The sequence below is a fragment of the Zonotrichia albicollis genome, chromosome 15 (genome assembly GCF_047830755.1).
Source record: "Zonotrichia albicollis isolate bZonAlb1 chromosome 15, bZonAlb1.hap1, whole genome shotgun sequence".
Classification (NCBI taxonomy): Eukaryota; Metazoa; Chordata; class Aves; order Passeriformes; family Passerellidae; genus Zonotrichia; species Zonotrichia albicollis.
In genome coordinates this window covers 10302760-10322955 of record NC_133833.1, presented here as the reverse complement: position 1 = coordinate 10322955, position 20196 = coordinate 10302760, and the positions used below count along the sequence as shown (strand labels likewise).

The 20196-nt window shown below is 38.8% G+C and overlaps 1 protein-coding gene across 13 annotated transcripts in view; it reads left to right on the top strand.

Annotated features, from left to right (window-relative positions):
- RAPGEF6 (Rap guanine nucleotide exchange factor 6) overlaps positions 1 to 20196 on the top strand; it is a 121810-nt gene that overhangs the window by 72173 nt on the left and 29441 nt on the right. For 8 of the 13 annotated variants that reach the window (XM_014264753.2, XM_014264755.2, XM_014264757.2 and 5 more), the window contains 12 exons: positions 2936 to 3067; positions 9463 to 9646; positions 10473 to 10609; positions 11097 to 11255; positions 11459 to 11611; positions 12133 to 12297; positions 13202 to 13309; positions 13668 to 13871; positions 14542 to 14650; positions 16374 to 16617; positions 17207 to 17364; positions 18504 to 18518. In XM_014264753.2, coding sequence (XP_014120228.2) covers positions 2936 to 3067; positions 9463 to 9646; positions 10473 to 10609; positions 11097 to 11255; positions 11459 to 11611; positions 12133 to 12297; positions 13202 to 13309; positions 13668 to 13871; positions 14542 to 14650; positions 16374 to 16617; positions 17207 to 17364; positions 18504 to 18518 — 1768 coding nt within the window. The remainder of the gene's footprint in view (positions 1 to 2935; positions 3068 to 9462; positions 9647 to 10472; positions 10610 to 11096; positions 11256 to 11458; positions 11612 to 12132; positions 12298 to 13201; positions 13310 to 13667; positions 13872 to 14541; positions 14651 to 16373; positions 16618 to 17206; positions 17365 to 18503; positions 18519 to 20196) is intronic. The other 5 variants (XM_014264756.2, XM_014264754.2, XM_014264759.2 and 2 more) reach the window with 1 other exon arrangement.

The window sequence follows — 20196 nt, the reverse complement described above, 5'->3', positions numbered from 1 at the left end:
GTACAGAAACATCCTCTCTGTATCCTGCTGCCTGGTGAGCTCTGCAAGAAAGAACAATCACTTTGGGTAATAAAAATGCCGTACAAAAGGCAGAAGCTGTGATTTATTTTGGGAGATCAAGTCGAGTGGCAAGCAGTACTTTAAAGGTCACTTGTCTCAAATAAACCTTATCTCTCTCTCAAATTTAAAGAGATATTGGGATGTTTCCTTGCATCTAACTTGAATTAAATGTCTTTTGCAAGAATATATTGCAAAGTCCAGCAGGACTTTGCATCATACATACATACCCATGTGCTTTATAGGTGATGGAAGTGGAGTGCTGGCAGGGGGAGTGAAGAGCAGTTTTGATTAATTAGTTGTTTAGGAATACTCCTTTGGGAAGGCTGGCAGTGCTTTGATCATCAGTGGGTTTTTGTGAAAATGACACACAAAATACATGCACAACCTATTTATTTTGAGAGCCATGTCTTGTTCCAACAGCACTTAGAATTATAGAATCACAGAATGGTTTGTGTTGGGAGAGACCTAAAAGCTCATCTCTTCCCAAGCCCCTGCCATGGGCAGGAACACCTTCCACTAGACCAGGTGGAACCCCGTAGGTGTGGAAGACAGTGTTCATCACAAGAATCTTAAAATCTCAAGTAAACCAGAGAAGACAAACTGTACATGGCAGTGCATATGTGTGAGTGCTGGGGTGTCTGAGCCAGAATAGGATTTAACAGCATTGGTTGTTGGTAAAGAGCAGCACCTGCCATTGTTCTCCTGGGAAATCCTGCAGAATTGGGTCTAATCTTCCTCCTGCTCACTGTTTTACTGGAGCTGTTTTGAAGGTTTGAGAATCTGGATAGAAGGGAGCTTAAATTAGATTTCCTTATGTCTGTGTTACCACAGTCAGCATTGGATTTGATCATGGACAAAAGGATTGAAGCTGAAGTTGGAGCTGTTTGTTGGAATAGGAAGGTTATAAAGGTGGGGACAGCCTGAAGAGTTTGCAGCAAACCTGTGGCCTTTAAGCTAAAGCCAGTGAATCTGTGTGGGGTGATTTGTTCTGTAGTTTCCTAAAACTCCTGGGTGTTACATCAGCTCTTCCCCATGTGCTCACAGCTCTTCCATGTACGTCAGCTCTTCCCCAGTGCTGCTGGCCACTGGATTGAATTTTGTCATCTGAGTGCTTTGACCTTCTTGTTGTTCTCAGATCCTGAAAATAGGTATTTTCAGCCTGTGAAACTTTTTCTGGTGGCTAAACATAGGCTTTAAAGTGTTGTGTTTCCTTTGTGTTTAGATCGAGCCCACTGCAACTTAAGTTCCCTAACCCTCATTCTGCCAAACTCCTTTCTTCCCCCTTGCTTGAATGGACTTTTTGTGGGATTTTAGCAACTTTTTGCTTTTCAGAATTTCTCCTTTTCATCTGAACATAGATATGAATTTACAGGTTGGGTATTTTGTACTTTCTTTTGTTAGGAAAAAGCAAGTCTAGACTAAGGTAAAAATTAGGATAGTGAGGAAGAGTAGTGTTTTCTTTCATAGCCCACATGGATTGCTGTATTTGAGTAGTGATTGCCAATGAGAATGTCATTGGGAGTTGCAAGGGATGCAAGATCCCTCATTTTCCTTGTCACAGTTTTAATAGTGAAATTATGTTGCATTTGTCAGAAGGTCTCAACAATTTTTTCCCTGGATGTGGGGAAGGTTTCCAAGACCTCTTGGTGCCATCTGTGTTTTCAGAAAATATATGAAATGGTGTTTGGTGAAGTACTTCTCTTGTGTGTTCTTCAGATAATGGACATGCAATTGTGATGGTAAATCAAAACCACTTCTCTTAAGTTTGGTCAGTATTTATAAAGTTGATATCAGCCTAGGAGTATTTTCCAGTACTGTACTTTAATTTGTAGGACTGAGTATCTAGTAGCTGACACGATTGTGTGAATTTTTTTTTGTTTAATAGAAGAAATCTTTGAATTTTTATGACATCAGTTGATGCTGTTGGAGTAGTTTTGGACTCCTTCTGCATCAGAACTTTTTTTTTTAAAGAAATAGTATTTAACTTATATAATTTAAAAATTATAAAAGCACATAAAGAATCTATGATTCCTTGATACAATGTGCTTTTCATATAGTTGAGTATAATTAAAAAAATTAAATACTAAATTTTAATAATTTAATCTTTTAAAAATAAGTATACGTGACAAAAAATAAACAAGCAGCTGAATTAAAGGACTGTTTATTTGACAGCATCCCATGCAGTTCTGAGTCTTTAAAAGCTACTGCTGGTTTTTTTAGTAGAAAGAATAAGTTTGTGAACTTGAGTTATGCACTCAAATTTAGATATCTGCATGTGTGTTCATTTACAGATAGATTTATAAAATAGGGGTGCTGTTGTACATAGCTGTAGCTAAAATGCATTATATTCTTTCTGTGTACTCATTTCTTTAAAGAAAATTTAAAGCCCTTTACAGACCAAATGTTTTATTTAGATTACATTACTTTTTGTTCTACATTGATATTTTCTAAAGGTTATTCCTGAACTAAGGTTCATAAATTGAACTTATAAGGAAGAATCCTGCTTCTTCATAATGGATTGCAATGTCAGCTAAGGTTAAATACTGTGTGCTGTTTGGCCAGCATCATATATTTGTCATCTTGGGGTGTGTCACTTAGCTGTAAATATCCAGGACCTTTTTTTATAGAAGGGTGCATTGTTTTTCATCAGTTTTATGAAAAGGGAAGTGTGATTGGGTCAGCTTAGTCAAAACTAGCTTTTCCTCAAAATGTATGTCAAGTTACAGGTTCAAATTCTGTTTGATTTTGATTCAATAACTCAGCAATTCAAATACAAATTTAAATACCTAACCAAAGCTTTATGAAAAGCTTTGTCTTCAAATCAGACTTACACATCTTGTTTTCCTTTCTTTTTCCTGCCTTTCCCCAAATTCAGCTTCCAGCTGACCTTACCAAGATGCACCTGACGGACAATCCCCATCCCCAGGTGCCGCACGTGCCCTCCAGCCAGTCGGGCTGCAGCATTGCCAGTGACTCTGGGAGCAGCAGCCTCTCGGATATCTATCAGGTAAGACTGCTTTGGTTTCATAGCTGTCCTTCCTTGGTGTTAAAACTATTCCATAAACAGGAAGAGTGACCCTTTATCCAAGGCTTGGTAAAACCCTCTTGATGCTTCCACCTATCCCTGTGCTGCCCACGGGGCTCATCACTCCCACAGACACAGAAATGCAACAAGCTGCTGCTTGTAAACTCCCTTTGTTGCTTTTCACATCTTTCTGTACCACCAACTATGCTGTGGCTTTTTAAAAGTAACATTTGTTGATTCATGGGATCATTTTCCTTTCTGAAATGGAACAAATCTCTCAAAATCAGCCTGGTGTTTCCAATACCGTCCTTGATTATTTATATTTATTGCTAATAGCAGATGTTCAGTTCTGCAAACAAAAGTGTGGTAATAAACCCACTTTGCACTAATTGACTGTGGAAATTCTAGTGTGGCTTCCTGAGAGAAGTTGGCTGAAAGCCAGAGATAGCTTCATTTGTTTACTGATAATACACTTAATAAGTTACCTGTCTTGTGTCAAATCACAGAGCTCATTTTGTGGGTGTTTATGCTCTGATTGATGAGGGGATTCAGCTTGGATTTGTATTGATCAGTAGTTTCACAGCTTTTCCATTTCCAAGTTGCAGTCTGGCCACAATACAGAATATACAGCAGTTGTTGAGAAGGGTGTAGGTGTAACTTGATTGTAGACACCTGTTCCTTTTGCTTAGGTGCTGTCTGGATATTATTTCTATGCTGGAAACAGATTAATGATACCTATTTACAGCAATATATTCCTTAGGGAACTTAAAAAATAAGACATTAAAGCAAAAATTACTTTAGAACACTGGAAGTGTCCCTGTGTTTTTGTCCTATTTAATCTACAACCTCACTACATTAGATGTGCTTGCTGCCAGCTAGATCAGGAGTAGCTGGCAGGCATTCTTGAGAGAGTCTCCCCAAGATGCTCCATGAGTTCTCTTATTTCTGAGAGGCTGTGCTGGAAGATGGTGTTCTGTATCTTGATTATTTTTACTCTTTCTTATTTTCTGAATCAAGACTACGTCAGAATTCATGTTAGGTTAGGGTTAGGATTGAGAGAGCCCAAGAGCTTACAGCTCCACTGTGCTGAAAAAAGCCTGCCAGGGAGATCATGGCAGGGCCACAGCATTGCTGCTGCTGCATCTTCCTGGTCTGGACCAGCCATGGTGATGGGTTAGGGTTGGGTTTGGGTTGGGAGAGTCCAAGAGCTGACAGCTCCAGAACAGTGGGGCTGGAAAAGGTTTGCCAGGCAATCCTGGCAGGGCCCCACATTGCAGCTCCTACATCTTTCTGATCTGGAAAACCCATAAAATTGGTTTGGATGAGGATTAGGCTCAGGGTTAGGTTTGGGAGAGTCCAAGAACCAGCAGCTCCAGGAGCACTGAGGCTGGAAAAGGCTGCCAAGGTGATCACAAGCAGGGCCACAACATTGCTGCTGCTTCATCTCCCTGACCAGCACCAGCCATGGTGATGGGGAGCTCACCCCAGGATAAGCTGCCATCAGGGTAGAGGTAGGGCTGAGAGTGTCACAGATGCCACAGCTGCACAGACACTGGCACTGGAAAAGGCAGGGCCATAACAGCAGCGTGCTTGAGTTGCCTGCTGAGTAGTTTGGAGAGGTTGCTCTAAGTGAAAAGCACTTAAAATATATTATTGATTACAAATATATCACTCTAGCAATGATATATTGTAATAAGAGAACACTCTTCTATCATGTGTGGGTAATTGTCTTATATCTGCTCATCCATAAATGACAAAAGAGCATAATTGCTAAACAAATAAAAATCATATAAATAAAAGAAATGATGGAGTAACATATTAAATGCACTGTAGCAAATAAACTGTGGTGCTAGGTGTTTTGTACACTAAGGAACAATTAATGTGAAAATGACTGCAGATTTTATATTAATTTTTAGGAGTTAGGATTTTTCAGGTAAGAATGTCCTTTTCAGTGACATTCACCTGTCTGGTTTTGCATCCTGAAGGAAATGAGGACATCTGTTAGAGAATTCCTGGCTGGCCAGGCTGATGCTGAGGCAGGTCACCACTGTTCATCACTGATGAGTGAGATATGGAGAGATAATTGTACAGCCATGTATGATCAGAGCTACAGTGACATTAACTGTGAAAGACTGCATTACAGAATCAAGCATTTGATAAGCTGTGGGTGAAGAGAAGACATGACATGAGGGGGGGAAATCCTCAACAATCCACAATGATTTTCTCCCCCTTAACTTTTTAATGAATTTTTAGTATCTCGTTCTCATATGCCTAATGTGCAGATAGCAACCTGATAAAATATGTATTTTATGTGCATTTATGTATTTTATGGGTTTTATTGCAGTAACTGTAACAGTTAGTGATGGAGAATTCTCTTATTATTTGTCACAAATCTATAAATGATCTCTAGATATTACTTAGTAATAGATAAATGTTGAGTAATAATGCCATTGCACAATATTTAACACAGCATTATATTGCAGCAACACATCAATATAGACAGATTTTGAAATCACAAAAAAGAAAAGTGGTTTCCCCCAAATACTCATCATATTGTGAAGGAAGAGAATATCTTTGATATGTAGTAAACCTACATTTTGAGTGTGATGTATTGACTCAATGATTGAAAGCATTTTTGGTGCAGCAAAATTCAGCTTTTCATAAAATGTTTGGAAAATGCTGTTTTGCTTTTGCAGTCAGCTTCATATGTATCATGCCAGGCTTCACATGCTAAACTCTTTAGAAGTATCATTAGTGTCACTAATATTCTGGATAATTTTGATTAATGTAACCTTGAAATGACCTTTTGAATTAATGGTATCTTAACATTAATTTTTCAGTAAATAGTACAAACTTCATTCTAGAATGGGAAAACATGATTAGAATGGTAGAACCAAAGAATGAAACAGTGTTTTATTAAGATATGTAAAGATTTTCTCTTCATCTGTGTGCACTGCATTCATCAGCAGTGTTGAAATGAGGTTTCACTTGTCCCAGCTGCCTCTCAGTCCAGAGTAAAGCCCATTTCCAGTTAAACAGGAAATTATGAACATAAAGCTTAGTGAGATCAGAAGATTCCTGCCTGTAAGCTCTGCTGTGGAGACATTGTGTTAAATCCTGAGTTAGTTGCAAAAAGTGATGAAAATTTATGCATTTCTTTCTTGCCTTTTCTGTTGCTATTCCCTGTTGGAGATTTCTGAAACACAGACTCCAAAATGTCCAAATGTGTGTATTGTAAATTCCAGCTTGCTTGGAATGCTGCAGAGCAGGTGTCTTTCTGTTGTGCTGCAGACATTTTTAATTATAGAAAGAAAAAGTAAGTTATTCTCTACAATTTTAAAAGTAACTTCTTGCTTGAAGTGGATTCTAAAATTTTTATTCTTTTTCTGTCAGTCCCTTTCTGGAAGTACATTTAATTTTAGAACTATGGTCTTCAGCTGGAAGTAGGGGAAGCTGTTTGGTTGTGCATACAACAGTTGAAATGCAGAACTTGTAGAGCTGCTTTGACCTGTTACAGGGGTCCTCAGGGAAGAAGAATTCAGCATTTTATTACACAGGGAAAACATCTTTCTTTGCCCTTTTATGGGACAGGCTCTAAGGTGCTCAGCCAGGGTCACACAGGGAATCCAAATTGTCTTTCCAGATGTGGCTGGAGAGGTCTCACCCCTACTCTGAGAAATGAGTTTCTTGTATCAATACCTGGCAATCATCTTCTCTTAGTGACCAACCAGTTTGCATCAGTTTTTTCCTAGCTGTTTATTTCTGTCAGTTCTCTCCCCTTTCATTTGTTTGAAAATCCTTCATTTATCACTTTGGGAGTATGTACTCTTTGTGGGCAGCAGCATCATTGTCCACCAGTAATTCCAATTGTGGTTAAGGCTTCAATATTGAAATAGATTATTCATAAAATATTTATCAAGGATATATATTTCAGTAGATACCCCTGTGTCACAGACCTGATCCTGGAAATCCATATTTGTGTGAGATTTGAGGATTGCAGCTTCAGGTTTCATTTTGTACATCAGTAGTTCATAAATGTTTGTGTTAGGATTGATTTTTGTATTTGATAATGGAAACAGCTGGAGCATTGTGGTTGGGAAGAGCAGCTACTTTTGCAGATGGCTTTGTGAGTGAAATCCTTCCTGTTCCTCCAGCACTGACCTGCCAGCATTCTGTCACCCATCTGCACAGAATCTTGGAAACACAGTTGGAGGACCTGCTCCTATTTCATAGTTTGATCAAATCATAACTTATTTATCAAGAAAGGAGCTGATTTGCTGATTTTCCTCTGTAGGATGTAAAAAATTTGGTAGAACCTGTAGCCTCAGTTTTTCTGGTTTAGCATGGGGGTGTCAAAGTGAGGATTGGTGCTGCTGTTTGACATAGCATGGTGAAGTTGGTATAAATTGTGGCTATTTAGATGAAGAAATGCTAGAAAAGTCCTAGAATAAAATGCTGTACTGATCATGTGCTGCTGAGACTCTCCAAGTACAATTTGCACTTGGGCTTAATTCCAAAACTGTTAATGTGAGCTACAGAAGCCAATAAAGTGATGTAATGTAAAACAGATTTAACCCTCTCTATATTGTTAGCCTCCTCTGAAAGAAATATATATTTTAAAATAGTTTAAGCTTTATTTATTAGGTTTGCTAGCTAATTACCAAAATGTGGACAAGCTCTAGGGTTATATCTAAACTCCAGCTGTTTTTTTTTTGTGGGGTAGGATGACAAAGCTGTTCCTTTGTGCAGGTGTTGGAGCTCACATCAGCATGGAGTGTGTAGGGAGATGGAGGCAGTGCAGTCTGGTGTGATTAAATCACTTTAAGTGAATATTGTTTTATGTGAGCCATAAAAGCAGGAGAGCAGTGACCAAGTGAGGACCTTCGGGTGAAAATGAAGCATAAGAAGAAAATGCATGGTGGAATCAGGGAGGATTCATGTGTCCTGGGAGGAATACAGGAATACTGCCCTAAAGTGTAGGGTTGGGATCAGGAAGGGTAAGGCTCAGTTGGAGGGGCATGTGGCAAGGGATGTGTCAAAAACCAGAAGGGCTTCTACAGGTACATTAGTCAAATAACCAAAACCCCAAAAAAAGGATAGAAATTGTGCTTCACTCCCCACTAAATAAGGCAGGAGAACTGATGACATGGAGAAGGCAGAGCACTCAGCAATGTTTGTCTCAGTTTTCACAGGTTGCTCTTCCCACATCTCTCCATGGCCTGAACATCAAGGCAGGGACTGGGGGATCAAATTCTTCCCATGGGAAGAGAAGGTCGTGTTTGAGAGCACCTGAGGATCTGAGCCAGTCCAGGGGACCCAAGGCAGTGCATGGCAGGGCTCTCAGGGACTTGGCTGGTGGAACTGGGCATGCACTCTCCATCTGGCAGTTGTGGGAAGCCCCCAGAGATTGGAGAAAATAGGGATTAAGGCCCCAGGGATACCTTATTGTACCCTGTCAATACTTAGAAAGACTGTTTACCATGTTCTGTAGTGACAAAGACAAAAGTTAGATGTAATTTGGGTACAGAGAAGAAAATCTTGCCTGTGAGGGTTTTGAGACACTGGTACAGGTTGTCCAGAGAAACTGTGCTTGGCTCCATTACAGTGTTCAAATTCATCCTTCATTTTGGATGTTTTGTGAACATGCAAAAACCTTAGCTCAGTGTTTTTGTAAAATCTCAAGGATTTCTCCAAAGTGAAAGTGAGTGTTGTAAATGCGCTCATTTAAAAACAAACTCCATTTTCTGCAAGTTTCTATATAATTGCCTTGTACTTTTCAGTGACACATCTTGTTGTTCAAATTTCTGAATTTAAACAGAAAAATGGTTTGCATTCTGGCTTAAGCTTTAAAAAAAGTGATTGAGCAACTACTCTGTAGAAACTGAGAATTTGAAACTACATTTTTTCCCCCTTCCATCTGTTTGGAAATTTATTTTCATGACATTACATCATTTAAACTGTACATAAGGAATTAGTGCAAGTGATTCCTATGTGCTTCTGCTTTTTGTTGCTGGTATTTTGTACTCGTTGACCATTGTCTTGTTTGGCTTCTCAGGGTGATGTCTTTGTTGTCATCTATTGCTGACAGGCATTGGGTAACCAATGATATTACTAAACTATATTACTATTTTGTTAATACTGTGGACTCAAATGGTGAAAAAACAATGTCACAGGATTTCACAAGAAGGAGAATAAATGCTGTAAAATGAAAATTTAGTAGATTTCAGCACAACATGTTTTCCTCAGTGTTCAGAAAGGGAGCTGTTAGAGATTCTAGTTAGATTTGTTGGTCACAGAATTTAATTTTTTTAATTAGCTACCTCAAACCATAAATCATTGAACTGAGGACATTGAACCCTCTGACATTTTCTTTGTAGGCTACAGAAAGTGAGATGGGAGATGTTGATTTAACGGGTCTTCCGGAAGCTCCTGTAGACTCTGAAGATGAAGAAGAGGAGGAGGATGAAGATATTGACAGAACTTCTGATCCACTTCTAGGGCGAGATGTTGTCCGAGAGTGCCTTGAGAAGGAGCCTGCAGATAAAACTGATGATGACATTGGTGAGGAGGAAAACTACAGTAGTAAAATTTACTGAGCTTCATGTAACATCTGTAAGAGAAGCATAACCAAAAACTGTTTAATGAGTTAATGTTCAATGTATATCTTAATAATTGAATGATGTCTCACTTTCCTCTCTTGATACTCTTAATTGATGTCTTCTCTTGCTATCTGAGAGAGTATTTGTTCTGAGAATCCAAGTATTTTGAACAACAGTCTTTGTGATACTGGAGATGTGATGTTTTACAGTCATTGTATGCACTGATGTAATGGGACATGTAGCAAGGTAATTCTGACTGCCTGAAAGTGTTGAAGTAGTTATTAAATAGCAAAGAGAACATACTATTACTGAGTGTAGGTATACTTAACTGTAAGCTGCAAAACAGTTAAAATTAAGATAATTTACTGCAGTGTTTAACTAGAAATTGGCATGAATTTCAATAGCAAAATTTGCTTTCTGCTGTACTTCAGATTGTGTCTCTGAACACTGGAAAATCATTTCATGCTCCTGTCTAGCTTATAATTACTGTACCTAGGGGTATTTTTAATTTTTCTAAATGTTTGAAGCTGAAGTGCTTTTACTGTTAGCTAGACTGCTGCCCTGAGAGTCAATCAGAACACCAGCAAGGCTGTGGAGCTGAGTTCTAGCTCTTGATGACAAAGTGCACACTGGGCTCTTTTTAGCCACAGGCACTAATGGGAAGTGTAACACCCCTGAACAATTTTCAAATGAATTTAACTAACATTTAATACACTCGTGGAGGGTAAGGAATCCAAGGAAACCCTGGGCCTTGCAGTCATCATACCAATGTTTCCTTTGTCCAACAGAGCAATTATTGGAATTCATGCATCAACTCCCTGCCTTTGCCAACATGACCATGTCTGTGAGGAGAGAGCTGTGCTCAGTGATGATCTTTGAAGTCGTGGAGCAAGCAGGAGCCATCATACTTGAGGATGGCCAGGAGGTAAGTCCCTGCAGGTGTGAAATCAGTAGTCAGGCTCCAGCATAGGTGCCCTGAGTCACTGTCCTGAAATCTCTCTTCCTGCTTGGATCAAGACATCTGGAATGGCATTTGCTGTTCATCCCTCCCAGAAGGGGTGAGGTAGACTCATCTCTGGCAGTGACTAAATGGGTACCCAGGGAAGGAATGTTCATTCTCACTAAATGGTACAAATATATCATGGCAATTAGCCTACTTATTAAGAAAGCAATCTATTAATCAGTATTTCTCCCTTCAGAATCAGTTCTGAAGGAAAGGAAGGAAGCTGAAAAGCATTCCTGTTTCCATCTCTTACATCTCACTGCCTTACAGTGCAGCGTTGGTGAATTAAATGTTGCAGAGATGCGCTGATAACAAACTGGAGGCTACAAGAATGAGCCTTTCTGAGAGATAAGAGCTTACAAAAGTTGTTGAATTAGCTTCACTTTTTAATTTTTTTTTCTTTCTCTAGCTTGATTCTTGGTATGTTATTTTAAATGGCACAGTAGAAATCACCTATCCTGATGGGAAGAGTGAGAGTCTCTGTATGGGAAATAGTTTTGGGATTACTCCCTCACTGGACAAACAGTACATGAATGGAGTGGTCAGAACCAAAGTAGATGATTGTCAGGTAAGATTACAATTCTGTATAACTATATCTTATTTTTAAGCATCTAATAAAAGAAAACAGATTGGAACAGGTCCAGAGGAGGCTACAAAGGTGCTCTGGGGTGCACAGCCCCTCTGCTGTGGAGAGAGACTGGGAGAGTTGGGGTTGTTCAGCCTGGAGATGGGGATACATTCTTTAATCACTGTTGTTCTCTTTGGGCGCAGTTTGTGTGTATAGCCCAGCAAGACTACTGGAGGATTCTGAACCATGTAGAAAAAAACACTCACAAAGTGGAGGAAGAAGGAGAAATTGTGATGGTAAAGGAGCACAGGGAGCTGGATCGCAGTGGAACCAGGAAAGGACACATAGTTATCAAGGTACATTTCTTTCTATGCTTTCCGTTAATCTATTAAACTTTTATTTACTAGTAAGTAAATTTGAATCTAGTATACATATTCAGTTTTATCTGTGTCAGCTCAAAAAACTTGATTGGAAGGAATGTGTATTATATTCCAACTTTACTTTCATTTCCCCTTTAATAAAGTTAGATACGTTGTAACATGTTCAACACATAACATTGAGTTTTGTATTGGGAGCACCCTTCGGGGTATTTATGGCCATTTTTTTGTAATCTGAAAGAGGAACTTAAAATTCTTACAAAAAATTAAAATTAAGGGAAGTTACTAATTGTTTTCGCCAGGTGTTACCTTTGCAAAATGTCAGGGCTGAGAGAAGCAGGAGGATTTGATTTAAACATGTTGGTGCATTTTCTCCTGAGCTGGCCATAAATGGACTTTCTGATGGGATTATACTGGTCATGTGGGTTTGTGTTGAATTCCTCTTTAGGGAGAGGTAGTGGTGAGAGATAGCAGTTATTTTTTGATTTGCTTTTTTTAAGGCAACACCTGAGAGACTCATCATGCACTTAATAGAGGAACATTCTATTGTGGATCCAACCTACATCGAAGATTTTCTTTTAACATACAGAACATTTCTAACAAGTCCCTTGGAAGTTGGAAATAAACTCTTGGAATGGTTCACAGTGGACAGCCTCAGGGATAAGGTTGGTTGCAGTCAAAGAGATTAATTTTGCTGGTGAAAATGTATTTAAATTGATCCCTTTTTGTATTGCTGGTAAGCTAAGATAAATGAAACTAGGTTCCACTCTATTTAACTGTGTGTTCATTCATGAGAAACCTTGATAGTTTGGAACTTGTGCCAATTTGTTGATTCTTAGCCAATGTTTTTATGTGTTTTAGCCTTGAGCTGAGGAAGTCCAACATGCTGTCAAAACACTGGATGTTTTGTATAGGAAGTTGTGTAGGGTCTGCTGTAGTTACTGCTTCTCTTCTTACCTCTTTCCATGCTTTTCATTTTGGCAGCTACTGGTTTTTAATAAAAAGAAAGATAAAGAGAAATGTATCATGAAACAAAAATAGAAATGGTATAATTTTGGAAGAGAAACTGCTATAGACTTAGATTTTTTTTTTTTTATATGGATGGATAATCTAGCTGTGAGACTGACTATCATGAATAGTAGTGACTCTGTAGCACCTACAGAAGCAATCTAAAGACTTAAATAAAATTTCATAAAAGAAAGCTTTATATTATCACAACTAGAACTTAAAGAAATCATTAGGATGCTTTAAATGGTGATTTTTATGAGCAGTGTCAGGAAGGCTTAGCTGAAGATGGATTTTATGCACCAGTAGGCACTGGGTGAGGCTGCCAGTATTTTTTAGGTATAAAAATATTGGGTTTTTAAATTTGTCATTTGCTTCCCTAAATAAAAGGAAAAAGGAGATGATTTCAAGTGTAAATGTCTTCTTCCTGTCAGATACAGTAATCTGTTTTACCATGTCCAAGTATTCCTCTGTGTTTATAGGTTAAAGCTTATAGGAAAAGACCCATGGGTACCTTTATATGTATATATATATATATACACATAGTTTATTTTGTTTTTACAGGTTACCAGGGTAGTGTTACTGTGGGTGAACAATCATTTTAATGACTTTGAAGGAGATCCTGCCATGACTCGATTCCTGGAAGAATTTGAAAAGAACTTGGAAGATACGGTAGGAGCAAAAAGAATGAATGTCACATTTTCTAGTGTTACTAGAATATTTCAGTTTTTGACTGGTACCAGTGCCTAACAGCTGTAGTCTCTAAGTGTAACAGTTAACAGGTGGCTTTTAACATGGGACATATTTGTTCTTAAGTATAAATTAGATATAAAGGCCATATAAAGTAATACCTATGGCACTCACTTGGGAGTTTTTGCATTTCTGCAAGATAGGACAAGGTTTATTTAGTAAGATCTGAAAATCTGGTATCAAAAATCTGTTTTCTGGCACTTGGGGTATTTTTTGTAACTGTTTTTCCATTTCTGATAAAAGAAACATTGCAGTGCATTTTGTGGCTTCTGTGTTACAGAAAATGAAAGGCCATCTCAGATTGCTGAATATTGCCTGTGCTGCCAAAGCAAAATGGAGACAAATCACCCTGCAAAAACCTTCCAGAGATTCTCCCCTGTTTTTCAGCCTTCTTGGAGGCAGTGACAAAGGGTTTGGCATTTTTGTAGAGACTGTGGAGATAGGCAGCAAAGCAGCAGAAGCTGGACTTAAGCGTGGTGATCAGGTAAAAACAAATAAGTTAATTTAAAATATTCTGCTTCACCCACCTTTTGGTTGTTCTCAACAGAAATCTTGTGCTGTGTACTAAAACCAAACCACTGGAAACTGTGGGAATGCCACAGCTCAGTGTCCATTTCTGTTTGTTAAATGGGTTTCTGTTAAATAGTTTTCAAAATACGTAAAATATTTAAATATTCCAAAAACAGCATGGGAAAAGAAACCAAGTTATGGTTATTATTTGAAACTTTCTGATTGGAGATATGGTTACATTGAAACAATCAGACTGTTTTGTGGGATGGATTCTCACCTGATGTGTTTGATCCCAGCTCACTGAGGCAGATCACACTCAGTGAAAATCCACCTTTGAAGTGATATCTGTGGCTTATGATCCACTATTTCTGATTAATTGCAAGAATGTCATGTTATCATAGAAAATGAACTTATTTAAAGCATTTTTCAAGTAAAAATGGAAGTGCTGACCTATTTACAGGATATAACTTCTCTGACATGATGAAAATAGTTATTTTACGTGGAATGTTTTCATTCTGTAGCTGCTGTAAAGATTATATGGTAACTCCTGGGAAGTTCTTACTGTGACTGTCTTATCACCTTTGTATTTGTAACTCCGTCAGATATATATGTTCTCTAATGGACCCAATTTTTATTTCTTAAAGATAATGGAAGTAAATGGACAGAATTTTGAGAACATTACCTTTGTAAAAGCTCTGGAAATCTTAAAGAATAACACACATCTCTCCATTACTGTAAAAACAAACATTTTTGGTGAGTAGACTGTATGTATTATATATATTTATGTGTGAAAGAAAAACTCCACTCCTTCTGGCTTTATGAGTGCAATAGGGTTCCACCTTTTTTTCCACCTTGCTCTTGAGGTGAGAAGTTGTGCAGAAGTCCCCTCATTGTGCCTCTGTTTGCTTGGATAAGTTCTCATGTGCCAAGGGCTGCATGTTGAGTGGCACAGAGCCAGCACAGGCAGCTCTTCAGCTCCCTGAGAAATCCTCAGATGACTGTTTAAGCTGATTTCGTGTCCCTCCATGCAGTGGGGCTGAAACAAAGCCAGGGGATCTGGACCAAAATATTTTTGCCAAGAAACAGCAAAAATGTAAGACTGGGATTTTGTGAAACTTTCTTTAAGGGCTGTAAGAATGAGAGGATAAATTACCTTTTTAATTGAAAAGGGGATATAAAAAGTGGTATGGCATATAAATGTTGGCTTTTAATTGTCATCATGAATATAAACACCTAAATACCTCTTTAAAATCTGAGTCAAATCATCTGTTCTTTTTCCATATTCTTGTTCAGGCAACAGAATAACAAAAGCTACAGAAAGAAGGAGACTGTACCCAGGATAGCTCCTTCCTGCATAGTTGTATCCATATCTTCTGATGGTTTTATTCTCCTATTTCCTTCTGCCCTTGCTCATTGTTGATTTTCTTTTCATTATTATACTGTGTTGATCACTGTGCAGCTAAAAAGGTTCAAGCCCTCAGCAGTTGCTCATTAGAATAATGCAAAAAAGGCCTGAAACAACCTGAGTCACCAGTGGTCCAGACTGAGTGAAATGACATGAAATGAAGCATCACTAGAACTGAGACAGGGATAGGTTGTTAATTTATTATAAATATGAGCAACATACACTTGCAAGTGCGTTCTAATCTCCTCCTGCTAGCTGATAGAATTTCAAGGTGATTTCTCTGATATATTTTAATGAATTTATATCTTGAAGCTTTTTTCAACAGTGATACCTATTATTCTGTTATCCTGTCTTCCTAATTGAGTGTTAAGTATCTGGTACTGACTATGAGCAATTCCTGTTGTTCTATTCAAATCTATACTGGGAAAGCTTGTAGCCTTAGCTTTTATTTTGCAACAGAAATGTCCCATTTAATTGGACTTTGTGGACAGAAAATTTTGGTTGCCTTCCTCATAGGGACAATCTGAGTAATGTGCTTTGTTTTGAGTTCTGCATTCTTCCATTATCACCATTTTTTCATAGAAAATCCTGAATTTCTGACTTGAAAGGTTTTCAAAAGATTTTTAAAGGATCTTTAAAGAAGCAATTGTTGTTGACAAGACAATTTGAACTTTTTTTTCACTTTATATAGGTGGAAAGAAGCAGAACAAACCCCCTGTAATTTCCATGGAATTCCAGCTTTGAGAATGTCAGTGTGGGTTATAGACTAGCTTAGTTTCATAAATGCAATAGGAAATCAGATGCAGCTTCTGTTCAGTAGTAGAGGCAAAGATAGTTAGGGAAAATATCAGTTTGTGTTGTAGTTACTCTTGAAGAGGCATGTGCACTCCATTACCTAAAAGATGCAAACAAAAAAGCCAATAAATGTATAGTGCTTATTGCCCTGTATGCAGTGTTTCCTTATTGTCTCTCTGGGACATGGGAAGCAAAAGGTTTGAGGGGAAAAGAAAATTTCATTGTTAAGTTCTGAGTCTGCAAAATTACTCACAACTACTGTATCTTCTCTTACAGTGTTTAAGGAGCTGCTCTGCAGGATAGGACAGGAGAAGAATGGAATCCCACATATTCCAAAAATTGCAGAAAAGAAAAACAACCGTTATTCTATCCCAGATATGCCTGGAGATGTGGAACAGATGTTTCCCCGTGAAAAAGGAAACAAGAAAATGAAAGCAAACACTGTGTCTGGTGGGAGAAACAGAATCAGGAAAATTTTAGACAAGACACGTTTCAGCATCTTGCCTCCAAAACTGTTCAGGTTTGTCAGACTCTTTTGCCAAAAGAGTTCCTGATTAGGTTGTGTTGCTTTAATCATAGAATATTTGGAAAGGGATTGAGTTGAGAAGGAACTTAAATATCTTAAAGACTATCCCATTCCAGCCCCTCCCATGGGCAGGGACACCTTCCACTAGTCCAGGTTGCTCCCAGCCCCATCCAACCTGGCCTTGGACACTTCCAGGGATGGGGCAGCCACAGCTGCTCTGGGTGACCTGTGCCAGGGCCTCCCCACCCTCACAGGGGGGAATTTCTCCCTAACCTCTACCTAAAACCTACCCTTCTTCATACTCAGACCATTAAGAGATACCAGTTGCTTAGGATTTCTAGTCATTGTGTCCATGCTGCTTATGTTTTTTAAAAAATCATGGCACCTGCCCCAAGAATGCAGAACAAGACCAAAATAACTTTTCTCTCTCCATGAACGCTTTCAAATCTTTACCCCTATCTTGTTTTGGAAGCCTGAGCATGTAGTTAAAACAGCTGAGCACCATTATTTTCCTTAGTTTCATTCATGCCAAGGTGAGAAGGAGGAGTTTGGTGCAGGTGACTGAAGCAGCTCTGTTTTGCAGCGACGGCAGCGTGAGCCAGTCCCAGGACGACAGCATCGTGGGGACGCGGCAGTGCCGCCACAGCCTGGCCATCATGCCCATCCCTGGCACCCTTTCCTCCAGCAGCCCTGACCTGCTGCAGCCCACAACCAGCATTCTGGATTTCTCTAACCCTTCAGGTAAGTGGCAGCTTGAGGTTGATTTACAGGATGGTTAACAAGGCAGCTGGGTCAGGGGGAATATTGTACTGTACTCACATCACTGGTGCTGAGGGCAGTTGCTTGGCATTGTTAGGCATCCTGTGGGCCTGACAGGGATGAAATTGAAATGTACTGAAAATCCACACTGCCTGAGCCTCTCTTGCCTACTTTTTTTATGTCATGTGAGACTTACTTTTTTTTTAACAAAGAAATGTATTTTGCCACTTCTGAGAGCCTTTAATTTACTTGGCTCTGGTGGAAGGAGATAATCTTTGTTAGCCCCTTTCTCCTTTGCCATCTCTCCTCAGTGCTTTGACTTGTCCATCCTTCTATCTGCCAGTATATATTTCAGGCAGTATTGTGGATAGAATAGGACTGCCATGGTAGCAGCACAGTGATTTTCATGTTTTACAAACATTATATATGCTCAACAGTATGTCTAAAATCCTAAAAAATGTTTTGAGCTATGTGGTCTTGGCTTTCATTGCTGTTGCTGTAGGAATCCAGTTTATGGGGTGGCTGCAGGAGGCATTTGTTGCAATATGCAGCTGCCTGTAAACATGTCTGGTCAGAATATTTTTTTTCCCTATTTTAAGTGTAAGTTCTGTACATAATGACATATTCTGTAACGTGTTTTGTGACTGTGACTTATGTTTACATAAACATGCAGATTTCCCCTTTAAAAGGGATGTGCACTGATGTATCTTATCAGGTGCATAAATATCCATAGCAAAAAAAGTTCCTTTTTTGCTGCAATTCCAGATCCTTGCTGCCTGCATGAGAGCTACATGTTTTTCAGAAAATTTTAATTTAATACTATACAAGTTACCACTTAATATGAAATGGTGGTAAGTAGTTCATCTTGGATAGAATCACAGAATGATTTGGGTTGGAAAGAACCTTTAATGGTCAAATATTCCAAGCCCCCTACCATGGGCAGGGACATCTTCAGCTGGCTCACTTAGCTTTACTTTAAGCTTGCTATAACAAATATGCTGCCAGTTTGAATGTCAGAGAAAACCAAATTATTTCTGACAGTGTACACTTGATAAGTTTTGTAAGCATCTCAGTCTTGATTTTGTGTTGATACAATTTTTTTCTTTTTCTCCTGTCTGCAGCTGTTGGGTTTTACTGTAAGTATCCTCATGTAAAGCATCCTGCAGACCTTAATATTGCATGGCTTGCCAGTAAATGTAGCACTATCAGACATTGCACTGACATAGTTATCACTGTGGGGCATTGGATAGCCCTGTGCTCTGTGATTTTCCTTAAAACAAATCCATAGGTTGCTGTACAGGCACAGTGCTGTGCTGAGGCTGAGACCTGCATTTTATTCCCATTTCTGCCCCCAGCACACTGAATGACTTCTTGCAGGTTCCTCTGCTTCTCTGTGGCCTTGCTTTAGAGGGATGAAGTTGCTTGTATCTCTTTCATAGAACTGAAATTTCAGAGGATAATAGTTCTGAGGTTTAGTTTGTTCTTCTGTCGTACTTCATAACTAAAATTCTGTGCATGCCAGCCTGAAATGTGCTTTGTATTGTCAAAATGAGCTGAATAATGCATAAAAAATTTAATTTAATAATTTATGTTTGCCTGCTTAAAAGCAAAGACTGTGAAGACAGAAATGTGCCTGTAATTTTTCCCTTATGTGTCAAAAGTTACATTGTTTTGATTGCATGGGTTTGGGGTTTTTTGTTTGTTTGTTGGTTTTGGGTTTTTTTTTACTTTTTTCTCCCCAATTAAATTTCAGTTTTACACCTTGAATGTGTTCTTGTTTTTAGGTATGTTGATACCAAAGTATAGATGTTTCCCTCTTCTGTTTCTTTATTATCACTTTTATGACAGGCACTTCTCTTAATTATTCAGTATGTCATTTCCAACCCTTTCACTCTGAAATAAAGTACAAATACTTCTCCCTTATATTGTCCCTATTCACATATATATATATATATATATATATATATATATATATTGAACTTCCATATTCAGCTAGAACCCAGCTTCTGATGAGAATGTTCTGATAATGTTTTAATCATAATCATGAAACTGTTAAAAGAATTAGGTTTCAGTTGGAATTTTTTTAGCCCATGTTTTCTTCCATCTTAAAATTTTTTTACAGCTGTTATTGAGTCTTTCTTTTTTCCAATGGGTGGGACCTTTGGTGCTGAATCATAGATTACCTGGTTACCTTTTACTTTGAAATTCCTTCTACTTGTGCCCATAACACACATAAATCCTGATGCGAGAAAAAGTGACCCCAGGGTCACTACCCCCAAAGATCTTTGTTGCCTCCTTAAGCAGTGGATTGTGATGGAGGAAAATCAATGTGTGGGCAGTGGGGTGAGCAGCATCTGAAACTGTGCTCAGAGACCTGAAGGACCTGGCTGCTCTGACAACCAGGATGATTCCCTGGGCTGGTTCCCCTTGGGCAGAGGGACACCTGAGCATCACTGGGGCTCCAGGGCAGGTCTCAATCCACAGATTTGGCACTCAAGGACTGGACAAATAGCAGTGAGAGAAGAGAAGGGGAGGGCTGTTTGGGAGGTGTTGCTTTAATGGCAGCCCTTCCCTCACCGGGGATCTCTAATGCAGCAGTTATGGAATATCTGCCTCTGCTGTGGTTTTGGAGAGCTTCAGACTCTGAAGGCTGAGGGCTCAGCAGCATCCTCCCACCTTCTCAGCTCTGCAGAAAAGTTGTGAAGTTTTAGTCTTCAGGGAAGGGAAAACTGGGCTTCCCTGTGCTTAAAATTACGGAGCATATTGACTCCTGACATTTTTTTAAAAAATCAGTTTTATTTAGAAAACTAAACT